This window comes from Strongylocentrotus purpuratus, unplaced genomic scaffold (genome assembly GCF_000002235.5).
Source record: "Strongylocentrotus purpuratus isolate Spur 01 unplaced genomic scaffold, Spur_5.0 spur5_scaffold_8, whole genome shotgun sequence".
NCBI lineage: Eukaryota > Metazoa > Echinodermata > Echinoidea > Camarodonta > Strongylocentrotidae > Strongylocentrotus > Strongylocentrotus purpuratus.
This window is the reverse complement of record NW_022145614.1, coordinates 3,626,236-3,651,335: the sequence shown is the minus strand read 5'-3', so window position 1 is coordinate 3,651,335 and position 25,100 is coordinate 3,626,236. Positions and strand designations below refer to the sequence as shown.

The following is a 25,100-nucleotide window of genomic DNA, read 5'->3' as shown; positions in this document are numbered from 1 at the left end:
CAGAGACAGTGCTTAGAGTGCTTAGAGTGTATTAAGCGCTATATAAAAGCTAAATATTATTGAATATTATATAGCAGCTCATTGATATGCACGGAAATCTATGGATATTCATGTACCTCCTTTTATTTACAAGCTCTGTTATTTGAATATATATTTATTAGTTACATTAGTCAACCAATGTACATGTAAATCCATATATGCAAATAAACCCCCGAGGTTGCAAGCATTAGCCCAGGTATAGTTCCTCACATACAAGCATGGAGTGAAGATGTGTTTGTTGTTCTCTGCAAGTTAGAGACCCGTCGTGCCTTAGCCGTATATAGGCCACCCTCATCATCTTTGATTAATGTTTTTCTCACTATCTGATATAGAGATCAAGTGGTGCTGATGTACCAAAAAGAGGCTGGAAAGCATGTGCTTTCGCTCACATCTAACCACATCGTCTCCATCAAAGGGTTTGTGCAGTGTGAAAAAGCTGCATGCGACTGTGGTTGCCTTATTGGTATTGTCATGGAATACATGAAGCATGGATCTCTCTGGGACTTCCGCATTAGTAAATGGCAAGATCGCCCTGATCTCTGGCCTCTGACCAATAGGATGGTCCATCAAATTTCGTCTGGAATGCATTTTCTCCACTCCAAGGATATCATCCACCGTGATCTCAAGCTGGAGAATGTTCTAGTAGATGGTAATCTTAATGTCAAGGTAACATTCTTCACCTTTCATCCATGCAGCGTTTCACAAAACCATCATAAGTACTTGTAAGATATCCCATTGAAACATGTGTATTGCAATTAACACACATATTCTAGTGGGATGTCGGTGAACTTGTACTTATGACGGTTTCATGAAACAATGCCATGCTCTTTATTTCAATTCAGAAGGAAAACTTCAGAGCACCATATAAGTTTGAGTATCTCACTATTTTTGTCTGAGAAGATTGACATAGAAGAAATCTGACAAACTGCTTTTTGAGGATTGAGGTATTAAATATGTCTTTGGCTTGCATGAACTGCAGTCTATATAGATTAGCAGGATATAATATCTTTAGTTCCATGCCTAATAAATCTTGTCTTGCTGCAAATGAAATTATCTTCATTGACTAGCTAGTCAATGAAGATATGATTCAGGTGCAGATTAGCGATACATATTCTCAGGTTGTTCACAAGATTCCTACCAGATGAATCCAAACGTCTCACTTGCTTAATTTACACATTTTCCTATCATAAGTTATGCAATACTGAAGATATAAAATGACCTCAAAGGGAGGGGATACTCTTATTATAAACATTTGTAACATTCACATATTTGTGGCATGATATTGGCTTCATTTTTTAAATTTTTAAATTTTTTAAAAATCATTCAACTAATTGCAGTCACCCAGATCAGACCTTATCATACGTCATCAATTAACTCTATCATGTTTGATGGTGCTCTTGCCTCGCCCTTGTACCTAGATTTGTCACTATGAAGCTACAAAAAAGAATATTCAATTAATCTTTTTTTTTAAATATTGATTTGTAATTGCAAAAGTACAATATCTTTTTGAAAGTTAGGCTAGTTTCATATCACACATCATGATGGAGCTTGCAGTTGATCGAACTTATTATAAGAAGATGGGAAAGCATGTAAGATAACCAAGAATTCTCCTTGAAGAAATTAAACAAAGCTGAACTTTCCTGCCAAACAGGACATTTATTACCTTCACCGTTCTCGACAAATCGGTCTAGAAATGATGTTTTCTCTCTCTCTGTTGATGGCATGTACAGGTTGCAGATCTTGGCCTTGCAACCAATCTCCAAACTTCATTTGGTGATGAGCGTTGTGGCACGAACAGTCACAAGCCTCCAGAAGCTTTTAGGACAGACTTACCCAACTCAACTAAGGTTGTTACTCCAGAGTATGATGTCTACAGGTGAGAAAATATAATTCATATAAACAATCCTCAGAAGTCCATTACATGAGCAAAGAATTAAGCAGTGGTGATACTGGTATGCCCAATCAATGTATATTATAATTCTTGAAGGAATGTTGGGTATATTGTCCTACACATTCAAGTATTCAAAGGGGGATAGTAATCCAGGTTATAAACTGAAGGTTATTTCATGCAGGGTTGTGCTTATAATTTTTTTTTTTTTAAATCATGTTTTTTTTTTTTTTTAAATGTTTTGTGTCGCCTGCATAGCAAAAAGCGGCGGCGGCGTCAACATCAAAATAATTGTAAAAGTATTAGTTCTTATTCAATGAAACTTGAACTAAAGAGTTATCAAGTATTCCCAATCATGTGAGGATAATTTCAGGTCACAAAGTCAAGGTCAAAGGTCATTTTAGGTAACTAAACTTAGACTATGTTGTAGCATCATCATCAAAAACTTAACCTCAGGTTAAGTTTTTGAAATTTTAATATTATTTCAAAAGTATACATTCCTATTCCATGAAACTTGAACATAAGGGTTGTCAAGTATTACCAATTATGTGATTAGTCATTTAGGTGACAAAGTCAAGGTCAAGTGTCATTTCGGGTCTGCATATTTAAACTTTGTTGTGGCATCAACATCGATATTTTGAATTTTTAGCATAATTTCAAAAGTATTTGTTCAAGGAGGAGGAAGGCATGGTGGCGGGAGTCTCCCGCTACGAGCTTTTGGGGCTGCGGGAGAATGAGCTTGGTGGCGTGAGACTCCCTCTAAATGTGGGAGGGTTGACAGCCCTGCGCTGATTGGGGTGGAAAATAGCCAGAGTCACAAGGCCTTGTTAAAAAGCTATGCTTACAGGGAACATTTTTTCTTGGATGTTTTTCCACACTTGCATAATACAATGATAATGCTCAAGAATAATTTTTCACCTCTTTTAAGAACTCAACCTTCTCTTTAAAGGTACTAGATGTATGTCCCATTCGCAGGTAAGAAAATGAAAAGATTAAACAGGGTTCTGGACCTTACACATTTTAAAAAATCCCTGACGTTCCATGACTTTACAGAGCAGGATAATGTAAATTTCCATGACTATTTTCAATGATGTACATGTCTTAATTTATTTTGAAGACAACAACAACAAAAATTGGATAAAAAAACTGTAATTTTTAGTTTTAAAAACAACATTGTTACTAGGTCTAACTTAGTTCACAAGCACTTCAACTGTGCCACGTAATAAAATGAAATTATTTTCAAACACTGAAATAAGACGCGATCTGATCTACTTAACAAAAAGCCAAAAAAGCCCCCAAAATTAAATGAAATTAAATGCTTTATTGTGTATTTTCATGAATAATGAATTTTTTACATGCTCAATAGTTACAGAAACTTGCATAAAGTAAAAATGAAGAACAGTGTATTTCACTCAACCAATGATTAAAGTCCAGATATTACTACCTTTCTGTTTAATATCTGCTCTTACAGTAGTTGATTTTGTATAAACTTGAGTGCAATAAATGTATTGCAGTATGTGTGAGGTTTACAATCTCACAATTTTGATGTACAATTTTATTTTATACCGGACAATAAACAAATTTCCATGTTTTTGTTTGTGATGAATTATCCCACAGCTTTGCGATGACTCTCTATGAACTTCTGACAGGTATTCACCCATACTCTGGTGAGTTTTTGCTTCCTGTTTTTATGGCATTAGGTACTTATTTTTTTAATATTTTTTTTTACCTGACTGCTAAAAAAGTATGTTTGTAAGTAAGCAACCCGGTGACTGACGGCTTTAAATCCTCTCTGAGGGACATGGTAATGAGGATTAATGCTGTACCAAAGAGCACTAGTCAAGTGAATCTACATGGCTTAGAACCTGGGTTCTCCCAATAATAAGATAACTGCTCTCCCACTGAGCCATATATCTCACACTTTCAAATTTGTGTAAATTTGTTTTTCATTAGATCAGAAATCAGCTTATGAATACAAAATGATGTTACAAAGAGGCTATAGCTTCAATTTGCTAATGCTCATAATTATGATTTTTTTTTTGTATATCAGACAGAGGATTTTTCATGATGATGCTATTGAAAGTAGATTCAAAACAATCTCCCTGTCTGCAACCTGTTCCAGCAAACACTCCTGAAGATCTGATAAGAGTTATGGAAGAGTCATGGAGCTATGAACCAAATGATCGTCCAAATTTCAGAGGTTTGTTCATACTTGATTGCAGGGTATTCTACTGATATTACTTCAGATTTATGTTTAATGCCATCTGCTGCTCACAATGTCCCGATATATCAACTCTCAACAGCCATGTCCCACAATGCATCACCAACTGCATGACACGCACATGATGCAGCCTTGGTACAGGAACCGAAAATCGCTCTATGTATGTTGTCATCTAAACATGGTGCAATTGAAAATACATTACAGAAGTGGTAACGATGTCAGTAAAATACCCTGCCTTTAAACCACAGTCTTGACCTTAAAAGTAGAATTGTGTAATTAATACTACCAAGTTCTTCCTTTTTTCTTTTGAATAAGACATTGCTATGACTGCAGTAGGATACAATAATCTGTCATTTTTATTGTCTAATGAAATGTATTAGTATTTAGCAATCTTAAGAGGAAATTCCATGAACAGAAAGAAAAATAAGTGGTTATTTTAAAGCAGTAAGGCATTCTGTTGTTTCTTTTTAGAGGGAGGAATATTGATAGATTGTGGAAAAGTTGAAATTACCTTTGAAATCTCAAATAAGGACTTCCTGATAAAATTTCAACCTATAGATAGTTGCCTGAGGGTGATTAGGTTAATTCATTAAAGATGGTTGTTTGGGGGTAATTTCTCTTGAGGCTAATTGTTCTAGGGCATATTCCATGTTGTACGTGTTCTGAGGTGTATCATCCCTAGGAAGTAGATTTCCAATTCCATATTTTAAATATCCAGGGAAGTCTAAAAGGGCAGTAGCCTAGTTGTCCTGATCATACAAAATACTTTCATTACAGTTTAGCTTGAATTGCCCATTTGCTCTTAAATTAAAGGGTATGACTAGTGAAAATGACTCATGATAAGGTCATGATTAGGCAAAAAAAAAAAAATTGTTTGGTTGTCCTCGATTGCTATTCTGGAGTAGGGGTAGGGGCGGGCTGACTTTTTTTTTTTTTTTTTTTTTTTAAATTTTTGTTGATTTTTGTTTGTTTTTTTATAAATAATTTTTTTTTCCAAAAAAAAAAAAGTCTATAAAACACTTTAATATAGTAAAAGACTAGTTTAATGTACAATGAATATCAAGACCAACACAGAAAGTATTTTGGGCTTTGAAATACAGCACCTTTTCAATCTCCATTGTACTACTTATAGCTACTTGCGCCCTCTATGTAGCAAACAATGCCTAATCGGTGACCATTGGTCTGCCATTATCCTCTTTATCTTATATTAACTGAGAGCTGATTTGATGAGATAACCACCTGTTCAGTGACCTTGCAGGGTGGTCTAATCCCTCCTGTAAACTAGTACAGATGGGCTTTAAAATGAGTTTAAGAATGCTCAGAACCTGATTTGAATGAACGGCATTTTGACATAGACAAATAAAAATGGCAAGTTTAATAAATACCTAATTGCGTACTGAAAAGACCAAACTGGCAACGGGACGCATTTTGATCCTTGCAAATGCATAAAATGGTATGTTTGGCATTTAAGATTGCTCCCCCCCAAAAAAAAAAAAAAAAAAAATAATAATAATAATAATAATAACAAAAATAACAAAAATGAAGAAAAAAAATTGAATTAAAAAAAAAAAAAAATAAATAAATAAAATACGAGCGGCCCGAAAATGACGAGCGAGCGGTCGAGGACAACCAAATGATTTTTTTTTTGGCCTTGGGTCTACCTAAAATTGATGTGCTCTATTTCTAACCCTTTACAAGTTTGTTCTTGTTCTTGTTTTTTTAAATCAGAAATTACAGATTTGGTAGCGAATCTTGATACTGATCCAACTCATGAATCACTTGGATATTATTTAGGAGAGGTTAGTCTGTTTGTTGTTTTGTCAATATTTTGCTTTTATTGTACTGTATGTGAATCAAAGTTAATTTACTATTTATTGTAGGTCAATCTACAAATATCAAGTAATTCTTATCTAATGTTAATGTTTTACAGTTAATACTGAATACATGTAAATATGTGTGATAAACAAAATACATTGAGACAAAGGATATCTGCAGACTGCATATCATTTCCACTGAACATCAACAATATATGTTTTGTTTTAAAGGTAAAGACCAGTATTGGAAACGCCCCAATTTCAAAAAATGAAATGGAAGCTCTCATTACCAATCATGTGAAATAATATGTTTTGACTAATACATGATGATACAAAAATTGCCGGGAAACCGCCTACTAATTCATATATTTGGTAAATTTGTTTCTCTCATGGTCTGTGAGAGGTATAGGGTAGTCCCATATACATCTTTCTGTGTATAGTGCTTGTAACTTTACGAAGAATGGGCCAAATTTCTTATCATTTTGATGATTCCAGAACCTTGCAGATGCTAAATGCTAGATAATCAACCTTTTCTGATCGATTCCACAACGGTTCTTTCACAATGCAATCGCATGACCATAACTGGTCTTTACCTTTAATGTACACTGTAGTAGACCTGTTGAAAAATTTGTTTTGTTTTTTTTACATTTTGGAAATGTAGCTACAGTGTTATTATTTTATTAGATGGTTTTTATTTTATCTCAACATTTCAATTATACAGCAAAGGTCTTCCAAGAAAGAAGGAAGTGCAGACAAAGAATCTAAGAGAAGAGGAATGGAAAACGTCACTGAACAGGATCAAGCCCCATCCAGACATCACAGTAACACTAATGCAGCAGTACATGATACTCAAACTGCGATAGACAATGAATCTGTGAGAATGGAAGGCTTAACCCTGAATGATCCAACCCTTGTTGACCAGAGAAATGGCAATAGAGCAAAACCTATCACTGAAACAGTGACACTACATCAGATGGAAGGTCAAGAAAGTCATCCCCCTCACCTTGGTCAAGATAATGTTGTTGCTCAGCCTGAGATACAGCATAGTCAACCATCATCTCAAGAGTCTTCTAAGCCTTCAAGCTATGGACAATTGAAAAGTCAGACATCTGGGTCACAATATGGATGCCATGATAATAACTTCCAGCCAACAGTGGAAGCAGAACAGTTGATGGAGTTCACAGGTTTTGTTAGTGCTTCTACCGAAAATTCACCTGGCCCAAGTGTAAGCCAACCTTTACAGTCCTACAGGGAAGACAACAAACCAGTTCCAGTTGAAAGCTCACATGGGAACACTGAATATGCTGTGGGACACATGGCAGGAGGACCTATCCATCAAGGTAGCAATTTCATCTAAACCTCTCAATGTTAGCAAATATACATGAATTTACCATAGAATATCAATTACACTCCTTTCAAGTTCAGTATTTTGTAAGCTGTACCTATCATGTGTAGAAATCATCATTTTTGGGCCATAAAATATGTAGTACATGACAAAGTTGATGATGTTATTAATAAAAGAGGAATGAAGTAAATATTGTGTGAAATTAGAAAATTTGTCAAAAATATCAAATTCCACCATTTCCTCCTAAAACTCACTGAATCTAGTTGGGTTAGACATTAAACTAAATATTATTACATTGGTTGCCAATAAAAAGTGAAATTGCATTGTTAGAGATTTTGTTTTTTAGTTCGCCCATTGTCAGTCAAGATTTAATTTCATTTAAGGTATTTGTTAAAAACTGTATCTCTACAGAGAGTCTTGTGGTGGCCGCATCTCGGCCTATCTCTACTGAGAGTCCTGGAGTGGTCCCAGCCCAGCCTAGCTCTACAGAGAGTCCTGTTGAGGCCCCATCTCAGCCTAGATCTATTGAGAGAGACCCAACTGTCATCTTTGATTCATCGCAACCTAGTGATGAAGATTTTGGTAAGACAGCAGCTCCCTTCATAAAAATCACGCTTTTAAAAGCTGTCTAGTAAAAAAGTTGGTTGCATTTATATCATCTTTATTAGCAGTTTTTAAATTTAGATGATTTAAAAAATAACTGTTTTGAAACTCACGGAAGGTGTGTTCTAAACGTGGATAGACTGAGCATGGCCAACTATTGGTAAACATGATTATTATGAAGTCAAGGAATAAATCTATTCTGTTTAAATTTGTTCACAATAGAGCAATCACTAAAGTTTTAGTATGATCAATAAATTTTCAGCCAAACAATGATTTCAAGCAGACACAATTTCAAGAAACAATAACAGTTTTGACTGCATCAATTTATTGTATTATAATAATAGTTTTTCTCTGGCATTGGAGACTCTTACTGGAATATGAAGTGTTCAAATATAGTTAGTAACTTAATAATAAAAATCTATTCAATAGCTTAATACTTTGGGTTTATTCTTCGCCTCTGCGCACGGTTGTTCGATTACCACACTTGCAATTTTGCATATAACTAATTGACAGAAAGAGTGATTTGTGAAACACAATGACTTTGCAATATTATATCTCTGGTCATGGTTAGCTCCATGACAACCTATAAATAGTATAGATTTAATGATAAATACTATGTGGCGCATGGAAATTATTTGTGTGGCATGTAAAGAGTTAGTACGTCATCCTTTATGTGCCATGGGCAGTAAATCCGCCCAAGAATCTTTATGTTCAATAATTTGTTTGGACTATAACAACATACATTTTTCTTCATGAATGGAATCGGGTCATCTTATTTTTAAGTTTGTTCCTATGGGATATATCTTATGCTCAGATAAAATAATAAGTCAAAATTGGACACTTGAAACTTAATTTCTGATATTTGTTAAAAATAAATTTTGGTGGTACAGAAAGTATTTGATACAGATCAGCTGATCTATCGTTACGAAAGGATCTTTTCTTTTTACACACATTTATAAAGAAATTAAGGTGAAGGTGAGACTCAACATACAACCTCGGGCTTCGATGGCATCGAAACTGGACCAAATCTTCATCTGTCTGGAAAGGTGCAAGCATCGTGACTATTGGGACAGCAACAGCTCCCTTTCTACAATGTTCTCATTTAGTGATATCACACTGAAGTCACTCCAGCTCCCTGCTACAGTTGACGACGATGACTTTACTCTCTACTTTCGTGTTTGCAACAAGAGAGATCTTGATAAGCTTCATGAATTATCAGAGAAGGGTCGTCTGCGGCAAAGCTTGTATGGTTTCTTTGTTGATGTTCATCTGAAGGAAGTATGCCTTCCTGGCGAACCAGATCTTAAAGTAGAGTCATGGGAGGAGCAGTTCAACAAAGGCACGGCACACTTTCAAAAGAAGGAAAAGGGTATGTTGTCCTGCTGTTCCCATTCATACTCAAGGAAGGAGACCTGTAGATAATCATTTCTGTTTCAATGCTATTAAGTGTTACTACATTTGTATATTGTTTATTTTATGTTGGATGACCAGTTCATTTTCAAAATGCTATCTGCATGAATTGCTCCTCAGATATTATTGCCTACCAGTCTACTAATTTAAGTTACACTTAGAAATGTATTACCAAGATTTTGTTTAATGTTGAAAGATACGCAGGTTCACTGGCATCGTGTGAGGGTACAACTATTTAATTCTTGTTCAGACATAATTTGATCCATCTTACAGTGCTATGGCAATCTTGTTGGGTATAAATAACAATTACATCACCTGTTCTCCCTGATCAGTGTGGACTGGTATGAGGCCTGATTTTTGAAGCGCATTTCAATTATCTTGCTTACATCGCAATAGCCATTTATTTTCCTTAAGCGGATTTACTTGATACTTCCCTTGAAGGCTTGTTGAAACATTTTTATGTGCAATCAAATTACATTCATATTCACTTAAAAATGTTGCATACTACCTTTGAAGTGTTTTTGTTTTCTCATGATTTGAACAGCTAATGAGAGCAAGTCAGACAGTGAAAGCAGTGAATCCAGACAAAAGCCACCAAACGAGATCAGATCAGGAGCTTCTTTCACTCAGACCAACTGCAGTGGAGCTACACAGATTAATACAGGTAACTCTTAATCAAAGTCTTTTCGTAGCTGTGAAGTTCTAAGTACATGTGGGCAGATTCATTAAATGGAAACAACATAATATGAAATTTTCTGAAGATATTCCTTGATATTGGTATTTTTTAAATATTTGGGAGATGGGCTGCAGCCCCCTCCTCCCCCCTCCCCTCCTCCCCTCCCCCTTCTCCTTCTCCCCCTCCCTAATTCTCCCCCACCTCATATGCCTAGTCTCTCTCTAAGGTATCACTTGTACAATATGGCAAATAATTAAGTGTAATGATCACATACTTTGATTTTTTTTTTTTTTTTTTGCAGGAAAAGTTAGAATTACTATGAATTCGGCACCAAAGAATATGGTAATTGGAGACCAGTACAACTACTACAATCACTATCGTGGTTCTAGAGGGGCAGGAGAAGGAGCAGGGGGTCATTCTTCCGGTCGCCAGCCTCAAAAGAAGAAGCAAGGGGAGACGAAGCTTTGCGGTAACTGTGAATAACAATTAAATGTTTATTATTTAGAAAATATCATTTTTATGCCTCGTTAAGAAGTAGCCAGAGGCATTATGTTTTCGGGTTGTCCGTCCGTCCCGTTCTCGTGATCGCGTTATCTGATTCTGAAGAACCGATTAATGCATGATTCCTGCCGAACTTTGTTCATGTTTGTATCTTGCGGAGCCAATGAATTGATTAGATTTTGGGGGTCATGAGGTCAAAGGTCATAGAGCTCATTATGTATGCAAAAACAGCTCGTGATCGCGTTATCTCAAGAACCGATAGATGGATTCCTGCCAAACTTTGGTCATGTATGTATCTTGCAGAGTTGATGAATTGATTATATTTTGGGGTCACGAGGTCAAAGGTCAAAGGTCACAGGGCTGTGAGTGACATACCAGTGTCACAAATCAGGTATCAAAATATGCTCATCTTCTTCAGCACATTAAATGCCTAAAAACCATGAGCTTCCGGGGGCTCTGCCCTATGGACCCCACGCCAATTAGTGACCTGCCAATGTCACAAACAAGGTATCTGACCGTAATTAAATTAAACCCCCCCCCCCCCCCCCCAAAAAAAAAAAAAAAAAAAAAAACTGCTTCCGGCGTGCCTGGTTGTATGGATCTAATTATCTAAATATACACGTATCTCATAAACTTACAGTTTTTATGTGAAATGTTCAGAAAGGGATATTCTTTGAAAACTTTCATTTGGAGTAGCTTATTATATTTTCCTATATGATAAAAACAAATCTTACATCATAACATGTAGTTTTGAAAAGTTCTATTGCATCTTTTTGTATTACAGAATCCAGAGAGAAAGTTAGTCAACAAACACTACTAGATATTGAGCAACTCATCCCAGGAAATGATGTGAAATCTCTTGGACGTCATCTAGGATTGAATCCTGTGCAAGTTGAGAATATAATGTATGAGAACAGATATGAGAGAAGCAGTGAGACTGCTTACAAAGTTTTACTGGAGTGGTTACAGCAGAAAGGTCGACAAGCCACCAAGGCGGTTCTAGCTAATGCGTTATGGAAAGCCAACTGCTATGAGGCTGCGAAAAGTGTTCATTGATAGAAAGTTGTTTGTTGTGCAAGTTATGCTTGAATAATCAAGGAACATGCAGCGAGGTCTTAAAGTTCATGTCAAATGTAGCTATTGTTGGCATCATGTTTAACATAGCAGAAGCATACGAACTAAAGAATAGATAAGCCACAATCATGTATGATGTGTGTTATGTATTTTACAATGTACTAGCCATTAAAATTATTTGTGATCCTCCTATAAGGGGATTCCACCCATGTACAGTACTAAAGGAAAGGTTGATAATTGTATTCAAGTTTGATATAAACCACCAGAAAGAAGCCATTACATGAAAATGCCTTAATTATAAGATGTGACCTTTCTTATTATTTTGTAAAGATTGTATCATCTCTTCTTACCGTAATACATTATCAATGTAAATACAGACTGTGATGTTCCTAAATTCATATTGAATTATTAAATAATAAATACTTTCTATTTGGAAGAACTCTGTTCTATGTTGATATCGTCAGTTAAGAGAACCAAAAGCTGGATACTAAATCATGAAGCATGAGTTTCATTTTATTGAAAATTTGTATGTATATCACTCTCTGCACTGATGGTATGCCTACAAGTTTTGTAGTTGAAAGAGGACTTTTGTAATATACCTTTGATGATGATTAACGAATTTGCATGTAATACTGGATAAAACCATATTAAAGTTTATTAAAACATTAATTGCAGAAGTGTACTTATATAACTAGATACAGCCTTATTAATGTATAGGTAATGTACAGAAGCTTAATTACTCCTGAAATATGAACAGTATGGCACAGTGAGAGATTTGCCAAACCCTTACGTAAAAAGGGTACCAGTTCTAACTCCAAATTAATCAGAGTCACAAGAGATAGACTAAGCCTTGCAAAATGAGTTGATTAATTGGTCTGAAATATTGTAATTTTTAGGGGCAGACTATTTTGGTCAGTCAGAGTTTAAACACATAAGTCAGAAAACTTATATGATAGCAAAAGAGCATGGCTATAGTGACCTTGAAATTTGGAGAGGCAGCCTTTGTGGTTGTAGAGATGTTTGAAATCACCATGCCGGCCTTCCACCCTACACCTACCCAAAGTATGAAGTGAACATAGATGTACACCAGTTTACCAGTGTGAATTTTCCCAAATCTGTGATTATAGGCCTACCTATATGATTTACTGAAAATTTATGCCCCTTCTAATCCATAGACAGAACTACAAAGATCTACAAATTATTTTGAGGATGAGCTCCCAGCATATTGTACATTATCTTTGACATGCATGAATTTGATGGTTTAGGAAGATTATGACATTGATTCAGTTACATTAGGATGACCTGACAAAGAAGTAAATCTTGTAGATTTAATCAATTTTGTACTTACTTTCCGAGATTAGACTAGGGGGATTGAAATTATGTGATACCTCTTTTAGATTTAAACATTTTACTATACATGTGTGTATATAGCAATAAGAAATATACATTGGTGATAATGCATCTGACTTGGTCTTTATGTTATCATAAACTTATGATATTTGCATCAACCTTGATTATAATATATATTTTATCATTTGAGCAAAGCTCATTAGTGTGGCTTTTAATTGTTGTTATTTGCAATTGTTTTATTGACGTACGTCTTATAAGATAAAATATCACTCTTGTATTTTTATTATGACATAGTCAAGGTTGCGCGATCAATAGCTCAGTCAGTAGAGCAGTCTCGTAATCTGGTGACCCGGGTCCGAAACCAAGGCGATGCACTAGTGCCCTTTGGTAAGGCATTAATCCTCATTACCAGGTCCCTCGGAGAGGACCTAAAGTCATCGGTCGTCTGGTTGCTTACTTACAAGCATTTATGTTTTCTTAGCAGTCAGGTACAATAACCATCACATCCATATTATCATGGCTGATGAAAAGTTCTAAAATTTGTGTTGCATCAGTCAAGCCTTTAAATATGCATACGACTGCTAGTTATAAAGCTATGATACATGGTAGTAAACAAAATGCAGTTATTACTGATTCTCATAGGTATTCAGAACATATGAATACATTTACAAAGCAGAATTCATTGAGTAATCCTGTAATGTGTCAAATCCATCAGGCAACCAAGTTTTCTAGATTGTTTTATGTCATTTGGTTTTCCATTTCGATAGTAACTGTAAATTGTTTCGTGGATGAAAATATGATATTGCACATCTCACGGCAGTTATTAATATGTTAAGAATTAGTCGGTCTAAGATTTGATATATTACTTGTTAAGCTTATGAGCTCTAAAACCTGGTTCACACACGATGCAGTTAACGGCATCGAAACACTCATCATACCAATCATATGCATATAAAACGCTTCTATTTTGCTGCAGCATGTCTTTTTTTTTTCTTTCTTTTTTTGGTGTGCAGTTAAATGCATCATGTCTGAATGAGGCTACCAATCAGGATACATATACAGACTTAATGCAAAGCTGATACTGAATGTAATTCAGGTAACCATGCAACTGAAAATCATCAGATTAATTTGTACATATATAATCAATAATTTATCTTTTGATCTGATATAAATTGTATGTCTAAGTCATCAGAATCTTCAACAAAAAAATGTATGTCATTGCATTATGAATGCATTGAAATGATATCATCACATTGTAAAAAACGTAATATTTTGATGAATAATTAGCAAAGCCGTATATTTGCAAAATGTACTTATATATTTTGATTTTATGACATTATGTAATAAAGATATAAGCAAACAAATTTACTTATTATTATACTGGGTATATTTTTTATTTCTGCAAAACTCCTCCCCCCCCCCCCTCTCTCTCTCTCTCTCTCTCTCTCTCTCTATCTCACCAGCTTCTCTCCTTTTCTCGTTTAAAAATTGTATGACTATTATGGTAGGGTAATTTTTTTCTTTCTCCAACAGCTGTAAAGACCTTTTGAGTCCATAGTAATCTTTTGTACATAGGCTAATTATAGGCTAGCTCCGTTATGCAATTACTTTTCTTTCTCAATTTCAGTAAAATGTCCACTAACAACGACAACAATGGAAAAAGTATAGTGGGGTACGGTGGCAATCTTCACAATTTGTCATTACCTGTATATGTAACAAAGTCTGTAGAATGTTACATGTTCTAATGCATATTATTAAGAGAATAGTTGTAACAATTCCTGTCAAGATTTTGGAATTCAAAACAAAATCATATTAAACAAAACAAATGAGCATATAGCAACAACTTATGACAGCTAGGCATCAGAAGCAAACATTTTCTCTTTCCTTGAAGTTAAGTGTATCAAATGTTACATGGAGAAATGTATATATCACATATCTACAGTATGTATTCCTGTAAAAAGTAAACACGGTAGTTTTGCCGAGACTAGTTTGAACTTGCAATCAGCTGATTGTAAGTTATTTACATGAGTCTGAATCGAGATATATATATAGACTATCACCATGGCGGCGGCGTCGGAAGTTTCAAATGCGGTTGACATTACGAAAATCAAGGTTAGTGTAATTATTATTAAATTACAAAACATTTTGTTTTAATGTGAAGGTTGTGTATGATTTTTATGTATCAGATGTAGAGTTACGGAATTAATAAACCTGGTTTGTTCTTGTTTGAAACTTGGTGAATGGACATTATTTTTTGTGTAGCCCCACACGTTCGTTTTTTTGCTGTGATAAAAGATTTTTTTTTTATATAGAGTCTAGTCTAGACTCTATTTGTCTTGTTCATTTGTTGTAATTGTGCACGGTTGATGGTTGTTCGAGACATTATCTGATCTGAGACATTACGGTAGATATAACTTCACACAACTTGCCGATCAGCCACATCGTATTCATCATGTGCATTTGTGTGTAGGCCTAGATCTAGACTAACTCCGGGAAGCTCCAACAGCGGCGCGCTGCGCGCCGGTGTTGGAGCTTCCCGGAGTTAGATCTAGACTAGATCTAAGTAGGCCTAATAAGTTTATTGATTTTTTATGTGTGCAATTGCTGCCTATTTGCACGTAGTACAGCGCTAGAGGTCAATACGCTTTAGCATTGACTCTCTATGCTTTGCTGGAGTGGATTTGCTCTTGGTTTTTCTGTATCTAGTCTCTAGTCTAGACATAACAGTTTGATTTTGCGATAATGATGATTGGAAAGAAAAAATGCATCTTTCAGGGTCTACCGGTATTATAAAAATAACATCGAAAGTCGATGTTATACATTAAAACATGATATCTAATTGCTGTACAATAATATTAGCAATCACACACAAACTGCATTGTGTAACTTCTTCTGCTTTTTTCTGTTAATCTCCATGTACCGGTAGCCTATTACGAAGATGAACTCAAGATTACAAGCATTGTGAGGATGGCAAATGATTTTGGGAAAGGCCTAAGGGCAATACATGCATCCCCTAACTAACCTGTACGACGTAGTCTCTGTATATTATTATTATTATTATATTATTCATTACATTTTCAATCATTCATTATGCTTCTAATTTGCAGGAGGCAGTGGATGCTTTGTACGACTTCAGAGATCACTTTTTTGAGAAAAATGCAATTGATCGTGCAGTCCACAAGGCAGAAGAGGTCAAACAAGAGCTGCAGAAAACTCTCACATTGTTTGATGGAATAGAAGGTAAAAACACAAAAGTCTTCTTTATATATTAGCTGTTAAGTTAATTTGCATGAAATAACTGCATTCATTGCTATTTGACCAGCTATAAAATGTCAGCTGATGATGGAGAAGTTTGAGCATGACCCTAGATGTCTGATTTCAATTTTAACATCAACTATAAATGAAACTGAGATTATTTAAAAAATAAGCCACATATTGTAATAGCGTCACTAGTTATAGTTTTACAGTTTTTTCATAAAATGCGCGAAGAAAGATACTGGCTCTTTACTTTCACATGGCTAGTTGATGATAAACAAAATGGCTTTCATTTTTTCTGTTTAAAATCTTGCAGAATTTTTTTTTTAAACGCAATTTATGCAACATTTTCTATGTTATCTTGAGCTCTCTTTAAAGTTTTGAGTAGAGTTTGGGTCACCTTGAGTTTCATTTTGCTTAGGACTCATCATTTAGTTGATTGAATATTAAAATCTGAAGAAGAATAAACAGACAAATTAAGAAATTATTTGAATTTTTTGGGAAATTCTTCTAATTCAGTTATTTTGAGATTGTTTTGCATCTATTAAATGTAAGTTCATGGTGAACCATTAGTTTGACTTTGCATATTTGAAATGAACCATTGTCTATATGACTGACACACAGACAACATTGATGCAAGCAGCAAGGCACAGATGCTACTCCAGAAAGGCCGAGCCTGGAACATCCTACCTAGCTTCAGTCCAGAGGCACTAGATGCTCTTTCTAGGGCGGTCAAACTAGACCCCCAAATGGTGGAAGCATGGAACAACCTTGGGGAAACATATTGGAAGAAAAATGATGTCAATGCTGCTAAGAATTGCTTCGAAGGAGCTCTGAACTATGTAAGGAATATCACGTAATTCATACAACTTTTTTTTTAAGGGGGGGAGGGTCATATTGCCCTCGGGTTATGATATTTTGTTGCGCTCTTCTTCTTTCTTACTAAATTTGTTGTTGTTAAATGTAGGCAGCAATAGAGTATATTCTTTAACATGTGCCCTATTTTGGTGTGAAGAGGTAGATGTTACATTTCTGGGATGTTATTCATTACTTACTTTGGCTTTTAGATGTACTATCGATAGCTATCATTCTTGGTTCAACATTTTATCATTATTTAAAATGACATTAGAAACATCAAATACTGTATATGTGTGTCCCGAAAATATATATAAATGTATATCACTGTTGATTGTTTTCTTCAAAGGAAGAACTCTATCTGTAAGGCATGCAGTCATAGTGTATTAAAGTTGTATTCAGAAGAATAGGCCTGCATCAAACCATGATGATATGTAAAGTGTTTTTATTTCTCTACAGCAAAACAACAAGGTATCTCTAAGAAACCTGTCGATGGTGTTGAGACAGCTAGGGACTGACCAGATGGAGAAAGCTAAGAATCTTCAAGATAGTGTAGAGCATGCTAAGAAGGCTGTATCTCTTGATATGAACGATGGAATTTCATGGTGTAAGTAGAATTAGTTTGTAAAGGAAGAGCTATCCAGGACCCTGTTTCATGAAACTTGATATCACTAACAAGTTACAGGCTACTGTTAGAAGCTACTGAAATCTTGACATCTGATTGGCTGAGAGCAAATTTTGTCATAGAAATTTAGCATTTGTTATAGATAAAAAGTTTTATGAAATGGGGCCCCTGAACATGATGTGGTTAAGTGCCTCAAAAGAAAGAAAAAAGCGACATTATGAAACCATATAAGGTGTAAATGGATGACATGCTGTAGGTATGAAAGAAATGTGAGTGTTCAACGAAAGCATCTATGACTTTTATTTCTGTGTACCTATGTACTCACTTATAGCTGTGTTATGAGATATAGAATTGTGAAGTGTACTAGGCTTATGTCATATTGTTTTGTGTGCAGATGTGTTGTGGAGGTGGTGTACCCCATCATGAGTCAACAAGGGTTTACCTGATCAAACCTGATATTAACGTTTGAGAATGTGTGGGTGATTTACAGAAGTGTATCAATCAGCTTTCAACAGACCTTCAACATCATCCAACAGACACAAATGTTTCAAACCAGGGTCCATCAGAGTGGGTATTGTTATTGTAGGCAAAGACAGAGCTGACTGCACTGCTAGACTAACTCACATCTCCCTGTAAAAATAGTTCTTAATGTGCTCTATTTATGTATGAATGTATTGGATGGGATGGAAAGATTAATTTGTCATTTAGGAAAGTGCTTGGCAACTGTTTAGTTGGAAATATGTGAATTTAGTTAAGTGACATTGTTATAGAAGGTTAAAAAAAGGTTATATTCAAATTGATGAATCTAGTATTTTGACATTACATAAAAAAACTGTGTACTGATAAAATAATGGAAGAGGCTTCTGCACTTCTTTGATAAATGTTCAGACAATGCATATAATGACATACTGTCTATGTCTTTAGGTACACCTGTAGCTGGGAATAGTTTTCTCTCTATGTTTTATTAATTGTTCATGTCCACAGTTATAGCTGGCAATGCTTATCTCTCTATGTTCTATTATTCATATCCACAGTTATAGCTGGCAATGCTTATCTCTCTATGTTCTATTGTTTATATCCACAGTTATAGCTGGCAATGCTTATCTCTCTATGTTCTTTATGACTGGTCAGAAGCCAGGAATGTTAAAGCAATGTCATGGAGCATATGCACAGGCTGTAAGTGACTCTTCAACTGATATCACCTTCATAATTACTTTACATTGCATTGTTGTACTTTTACTTTGTAGTAACCCACTGGAGAAACACACATCTCCCCGTAAACTGCATACACGTCATTTATGATGATTAATATTGATTTGTTTATACCGTGTGAGTCAAAAAAAAGTTTACACCTAGAAAATTGATAATTATTTTAAAATTCATCTATGAACAGTAAATTATTATACATCTTATGAAAGAGTGTTTTATCCCAAATCATTTGGTATCATTTTTGTGTTGTATGTGTTCACGCTTGGATGAACACGAGGCATTGTTTGCGAGAGCGCAGAAATCGACTTGCGCCAAAGTGATGCGTACAGTATGTATTATGTTGGGATTAGTGGAGTGAGAGAATGAATTAAATGTATCAAATGAAATGCATTGCATATGCTTTTTGCAAAGGGCAAAGTCACACCACCCACACACACGCGCACAAATGTTCGTTGATATTTGATATTCGATATTTGATATGTGTGGCATGATTAATTTTGTTAGGGATGTTATTTGGATCTGCAAAGACCGAATTAATACCCAAATCCAAATTGTTTTATTCGAACATCACATAAGCAACTTTGGCGCAAGTTGATTTTTGCACTCTCGCAAACAATGCCTCGTGTTCATCCAAGCGTGAACACATACCACACAAAAATGGTACCAAATGATTTGGGATAAAACACTCTTTCATAAGATGTATAATAATTTACTGTTCATAGATGATTTTTAAAATGATTAGCAATTGTCTAGGTGTAAACTTTTTTTTGACTCACTCTGTAAATTATGTCTAGTGAAAAATTCAATGATATTCTTTCAATTTGATCCACAGCCTTTTTGAGTTAACATTGTATATATTTGAATTTCTGTCATAGAATACTTTTCCTAGTTTTGTGACTTTTCTCTTTCTTGTTATGAAATAATCTAAGGGAAACTAAATGCATGTATATTTCATGTGTAATATCTGGTAATCAAAAACTTGGGAATCGTAAGGGGAAGTAAGTTTTTTTATTTACTTTTTATTACAAGAATGTATAGAAGTTCTTTTTTGATATTTTCTCATAGGAACGTGATGTAATAGCAAAATCTAACCCAGATCTTCACTTCAACAAAGCAACTGTAAGTGAAACACTTATTCTTCATAGTTATTCTATAGATGTGATTGATTTTTTTTTTTGGCCAAAGGCAACACTTTTAGATTGCCTGCCTAACTACATTATATATGGTAAACCCTAGGTACTAGTCATTGATACCCAGATAGAAACTTACTTCAAGCCATGGATATCTGTTTAAAGAACACAAAAATAATTCGCAACTAATCAAAGAAAGATGTTTGTTTATATTGGCATGAATCTGCTTATTTCTCTTACCGGTACTACTTTCCACTGTGATCAGTTATCAACACGCTGTCATGATTTATTAAATATATAATGAACTATTAAGAAAAAAAGTTACACATTTTCCCCACATTATAGTTTCCTTGCATAGAACTCCAGTTTACATAAAGTTATAAGGCATATTTAGACAACAGAAAAACTTCCTGGCTTTTTCATAAGTTATGGATACATTTTGTGATAGACGGTCAGCTGTGATATCTTTACCGATTTCCATACTCTGTGAACAGATCTTCAAGTTTCAAGAAGAGTATGAGTTATCCTTAGATGGTTTCCAGCAAGCTAAGGCATTGGATCCAGTGTGGGAGGAACCAGATCAGAAGAGAGAAGAACTTCTTAGCTATCTAGCTAGGATTACAGAACTAACCAAAGCAAAGGTAAATGAACACATTTGTAATGATGAAAATACTGTTATTCAATTCACTACCACTAGGGCGTGCATATTTAAAACTTTCCCATTATTAGTGGTATTAGAATTATGCTCTTTATCCTTTCTATTATTGACATTGTAATACCAAAAGATCACATGTTTTTTAAATTTTTACCTGATTTTAAATATGGACATGTTTCACTGTTGTACTATGATATGAGATCATAAGAACTCAATACAATATGGTATTAATTTACTGTGAACAAAGTTTGTGGAAAATATTTCCCCCATATTTTAAATATCACTACCTTTTATCTTTGCTCTCCACGAGGATAAAGAGAAAGTGTGCTGAGTATGGTCTACTAGGGTACACTAGACATTTTGATTTCTTTGGTCTTTTCCTTGTGCCAGGGCAAATTAAAAGCCAAGCGTCTACAGCAGCTGATGTCTTCGTTCAAGCAGAATGACCTTGGTCCATACGGTGGCGGGTCATATACCTCACCAAATGGTCAAGCGGTCAAGCTAGAACAGTGTGTGCTGTCCAGATTACAGGAAGGAGCTAATCCAGAGAAGGTGGTTGTTGGGAAGGTGGTGTGTAGCATTGCAACCGAGGAACTCATTCCATTGTAAGTATCGATGAGCTTATTGAAATATTGTGAAATCAGTTTGTGTATAAAGTTTACTGAATGTATGATCAATGGCTGTGACGAATCAGGTTATGGTTATACAATTTATGAATGCTGCTGGTGTGAACAACTTTCTGCATGAATTCATTTTTATCGTAATATTTAAATGAAATGGCAAAGAGCCAGTGAATTAATCGTTACTAAATTTGATTTACCGGTACATTGATTTTTTTTTTCCTCCATGAAATTAAGAGAGATTTGAATTGTCTGCAGAATTAACATCCTGTCTAATTTGTGACATACCCTCTCCTTTCCAGCGCTTCTGTTTGTGAGTATCTATGCACAATGAAAAATGTGATGCTGCTTTGTTTCGTTATTCCCTCCGTTTAATTTCTTTTTCTTGTACAGAACCTTCACTAATGTTGAATTGAAGGGTTCCTGCTACTCAAAATGCATAATATTATGTGCAATGTGTTTAATTTTTGCAGTACCTTTGCTGTTGTTGATTCATTAGGATCCCGCTAATCTTCCAATGTGTTTAGTATGTGTTTTGTTTCTTTCCTTCCGACACAGTACCTTTGCTATGCTTGATTCAGAGGGGTCCTGCTACTCTGTCAATGTGTTTAGTATGTGTTTTGTTTCTTTCCTTCCGACACAGTACCTTTGCTATGCTTGATTCAGAGGGGTCCTGCTACTCTGTCAATGTGTATAACATTGCCCAAGGTCAAGGGGTCATCATAGGTGATACTGTTGCAATACCAGAGGCATACCTTCAGAGGATAGACTTCACTGTAGATAATAAGGTAGGTAAACTGTGTTAGACTTAGCAATGATGATGGGAATGGCTGGAAGAAATTTTGATAGTGTCAACATTATGTTGGTTTTTCTTAAATTAAAGTGAAACCTGAAAGAAATATATCATAAATAATAGAAGAGATAATGTAATGGTAATAATTATATGATGGTGATGATGATGATGATGATAGTGCTAATGGCTAAAAGTTAAGATGATAATGGTGATGCTTTTTAGAATCTGTTAATATGTCTCATTTTCTTGTATATTTGTTTGCATTTTTGTTTTGTTTTGTCATATTTTTGTTATTATTTTTTTGTATAGATTGATTCTAATGAAAGGAAAATTTTACTAGTAGAAAGTTTAAACTAGTCAGAATCTACTTATTTTTTAATTCAAATCACATGTGGAGCAAACAACTTGCTTATAGCCTGGTAGTAATAGTATCACATTTCTCATTCAAATGAGTGTTACATAGTATGACATGCTGAGCAGAAGATGACAGGCTCATACTGTTTGAGTTTTTCCTAACTACTTACATTTACCAATCAAGCACTTTGAAGGCATTTTCCCCTCAGAAATTTTCTTTTTATTAATTAAAGAGAAACACTACAACAATACATCAGACAGTGGCCTGTACTGTAACTAAATGAGATTTGTACTATGTTTAATGTATATAATCATTTGAACCCTATTTCAGTTTCATTCTTTGAATATATTTTCTTCCAGCACATCCAGTTTTCTTCCCTTCGAGTGAATACACCTGTAGCGCTGGTAGTGAACGGTAAGAAGCTTGGTATAGACAAGCAAGCACCTGCCACGGTGTCACTCAGTGCTAAGAGTGATTAACCAACCTTCAGTCTTTCTCCTCTAATGTTTGTGTTAACTGGTAGTTATTGTATACATGTCATATGTTCTGTGCTATACCTTTTGCTATTATTACATGTGGAACCTTGTAATAAAGAACACTAATGAAAAAAAAACTCTCATTTGTTAAAAATAATGATTTATGATAGGTCCATTTATATAGCGCAGCTGCTATATGAATATTCTACTGTGCATAATAAAGTATCATATTATTGCCACAATTATAGCTGAGCCACCATAAATAAGGTGCTAAGGCATTCAAGGAATTTCTTACTACTGTGTACCAATTTACTTCAAATGTAGATTGATGTCTTGCCAAAGGACATTACCGCAGTATAATAAGCTAATATTACCAGTGCCACTTCCTTGTTTTCTATTATTTTGATAGCCCTGAATTTTTCATTAGAACAGCATAAAGTATGCACATGTAAATAGAACATTTCTGTGGTTCTTTATCCATGTTAAAGTATGTCATGTGAGGAATATACACATTTGGTTTAACTGCTACAGAGTTTTGAAGAGAAGAAAAAAAATATTTGCTCTACATTTGAAATCTGGTTATTTTGTGTTTGTTTTTTAATTTTCAGCAGTATTTTTTAGATTTTTTGGTAAAATCATCTTGAGAAGGAATTTTTCAAGCTGTTTTGTGTGCTGATAATATTTTTTTTCTTCCATTTCCAAAAGTGGAGAAAATTTGATTTTCTGTAATTGACTGTTGAGCATTTACTATACCTTCTAAACCTTTAATACTATATACAAGATATTTTGTAACACTTGTTTATTGTTTGATGAGAAGAACAGTCAGCTGAATATACTAGGTTATTCATTTGTGAGTTGAATTGATTCTCTCTTCAACTACCATAATGGTATGCCTTTTTATATGGGACATTACTTTTGTACTATGCTTTGTTTATACTGTAATATTTTATACTGTCAGAAAACATGTTTTCCGGCATGTTGTTATGCCTCCTTTCATATTCACTATGATATGCAGGTACACATTTTTTATTGAAATTTAAAAAAAAAAAAATTTGTTTACGGTATGCTTTTGACTTTAAATTTTTGACTAGAGGTCACATATATGACAGTGAAAGTGAATAAAACGGCACAGGGAAATGTGATTTCAAAGGTCATTTTGTTTTGAAAGCTCTTGTTATTGACTTTCCTAAAAGTACTTCATTGAAATTTGGCCCATTCTGAATAATAAGCCGACACGTTTATGTGACACCTTATCTCTCTGAATAACTCTGGACAAAAAATTTGATACAGCATTTATTGTAGACATCGGGGCATATCAATAGTGATCCATTTGGTGAAAATTGAAGTGTAGATGCAAACAGAATGAAAATGTTAATCATTCCATGACTTTGGTCGAGTTTGGAATCAGGGTGTATTTTTTATATATGTAAGAAAAGATTTGACTAAATTAGTATATTGAAAAATATTGATATTAAACCCATCACCTGTGTCTACTTAAAAAAGAGGGATTATATATATTAACAGTAGTGTTGGTGAGGGGGGGGGGGTCAGTATAGACCCTTGTAATAATTGGAATCGACTCACTTGAAAGACTTTTACATGAAAGACAGAATACATGTTCATGTACGGTACACATCAGTGTTAAGAGGAAACATGGTTTCATTTTTTACCTGTTTATGAATGAATGTGCCGTGTATTGCAAGCTGCCTTGTTTTCATAGTTGTAAAAAGTGTTAATAAACAATGCGTGCAATTTATAAAAGTTGAGTTTCATCTTTCTTACTACTCTACTTCGACATCAATTGACATGTAATATGCGAGGTGAAATGACACATTTCAATGGATGCCGTCTATAAGTATATTCTCCTCTTTCTAAGCATACATACATCAAGCACTGATACACATGTCAAGCTGGCAGATATGAAGAGAGAAGAAATGGGGAATGATTAAAGATAAAGAACTGATTGATAAAAGAGAAGAGAGGGTTATGACTTATGAAGATAAATGTTTTGGCCATCTTAAGTGACAGTGTTGGAAAGAGAGGGGATGAACGCTAGAGAATAAAATAAGTGAGGTAAACTAAAAAGGGGGGAAAAGGAACATGTAACACTCCTCGAAAGGATATTTGATGACCAACATCAGCAATTACTTCTCCACAGTCCACAAACACATACCCTCTTGGTCCCAATAGCACAAAGGTTTGTGAT

At 34.8% G+C, this 25,100-nt stretch overlaps 2 protein-coding genes across 3 annotated transcripts in view; both read left to right on the top strand.

Moving 5' to 3' along the window:
• LOC105436416 (receptor-interacting serine/threonine-protein kinase 1) overlaps window positions 1-14,289 on the top strand; it is a 33,019-nt gene extending 18,730 nt beyond the window's left edge. The window contains exons 3-13 of one of the 2 annotated variants that reach the window (XM_030975724.1): window positions 372-705; window positions 1,770-1,915; window positions 3,545-3,594; window positions 3,978-4,127; window positions 5,877-5,947; window positions 6,684-7,302; window positions 7,719-7,889; window positions 8,872-9,279; window positions 9,865-9,984; window positions 10,298-10,465; window positions 11,282-14,289. In XM_030975724.1, coding sequence (XP_030831584.1) covers window positions 372-705; window positions 1,770-1,915; window positions 3,545-3,594; window positions 3,978-4,127; window positions 5,877-5,947; window positions 6,684-7,302; window positions 7,719-7,889; window positions 8,872-9,279; window positions 9,865-9,984; window positions 10,298-10,465; window positions 11,282-11,553 — 2,509 coding nt within the window. In that variant the 3' untranslated portion in view covers window positions 11,554-14,289. Of the gene's footprint in view, window positions 1-371; window positions 706-1,769; window positions 1,916-3,544; window positions 3,595-3,977; window positions 4,128-5,876; window positions 5,948-6,683; window positions 7,303-7,718; window positions 7,890-8,871; window positions 9,280-9,864; window positions 9,985-10,297; window positions 10,472-11,281 lie in introns of both variants that reach the window. The other variant, XM_030975725.1, reaches the window with a different exon arrangement.
• A 626-nt stretch (window positions 14,290-14,915) lies between these two features.
• LOC579605 (tetratricopeptide repeat protein 5) lies at window positions 14,916-24,655 on the top strand. The gene is made up of 10 exons (XM_030975282.1): window positions 14,916-15,033; window positions 16,029-16,161; window positions 16,801-17,018; window positions 17,491-17,638; window positions 18,741-18,832; window positions 19,931-19,984; window positions 20,490-20,636; window positions 21,041-21,255; window positions 21,914-22,058; window positions 22,778-24,655. The coding sequence occupies exons 1-10, from the start codon at window positions 14,983-14,985 to the stop codon at window positions 22,895-22,897; spliced, it is 1,323 nt and encodes a 440-aa protein (XP_030831142.1). The 5' UTR covers window positions 14,916-14,982; the 3' UTR covers window positions 22,898-24,655.
• The last annotated feature ends 445 nt before the right edge of the window (window positions 24,656-25,100 follow it).

Bases quoted from the DNA above. Each gene is read 5' to 3' on its own strand.
- LOC579605 (XM_030975282.1), top strand. From the start codon at position 14,983: ATGGCGGCGGCGTCGGAAGTTTCAAATGCGGTTGACATTACGAAAATC. The intron at 16,162-16,800 runs GTAAAAACACAA...ACTGACACACAG, and splicing joins ATTGTTTGATGGAATAGAAG to ACAACATTGATGCAAGCAGC. The intron at 21,256-21,913 runs GTAAGTATCGAT...CTTCCGACACAG, and splicing joins ACCGAGGAACTCATTCCATT to TACCTTTGCTATGCTTGATT.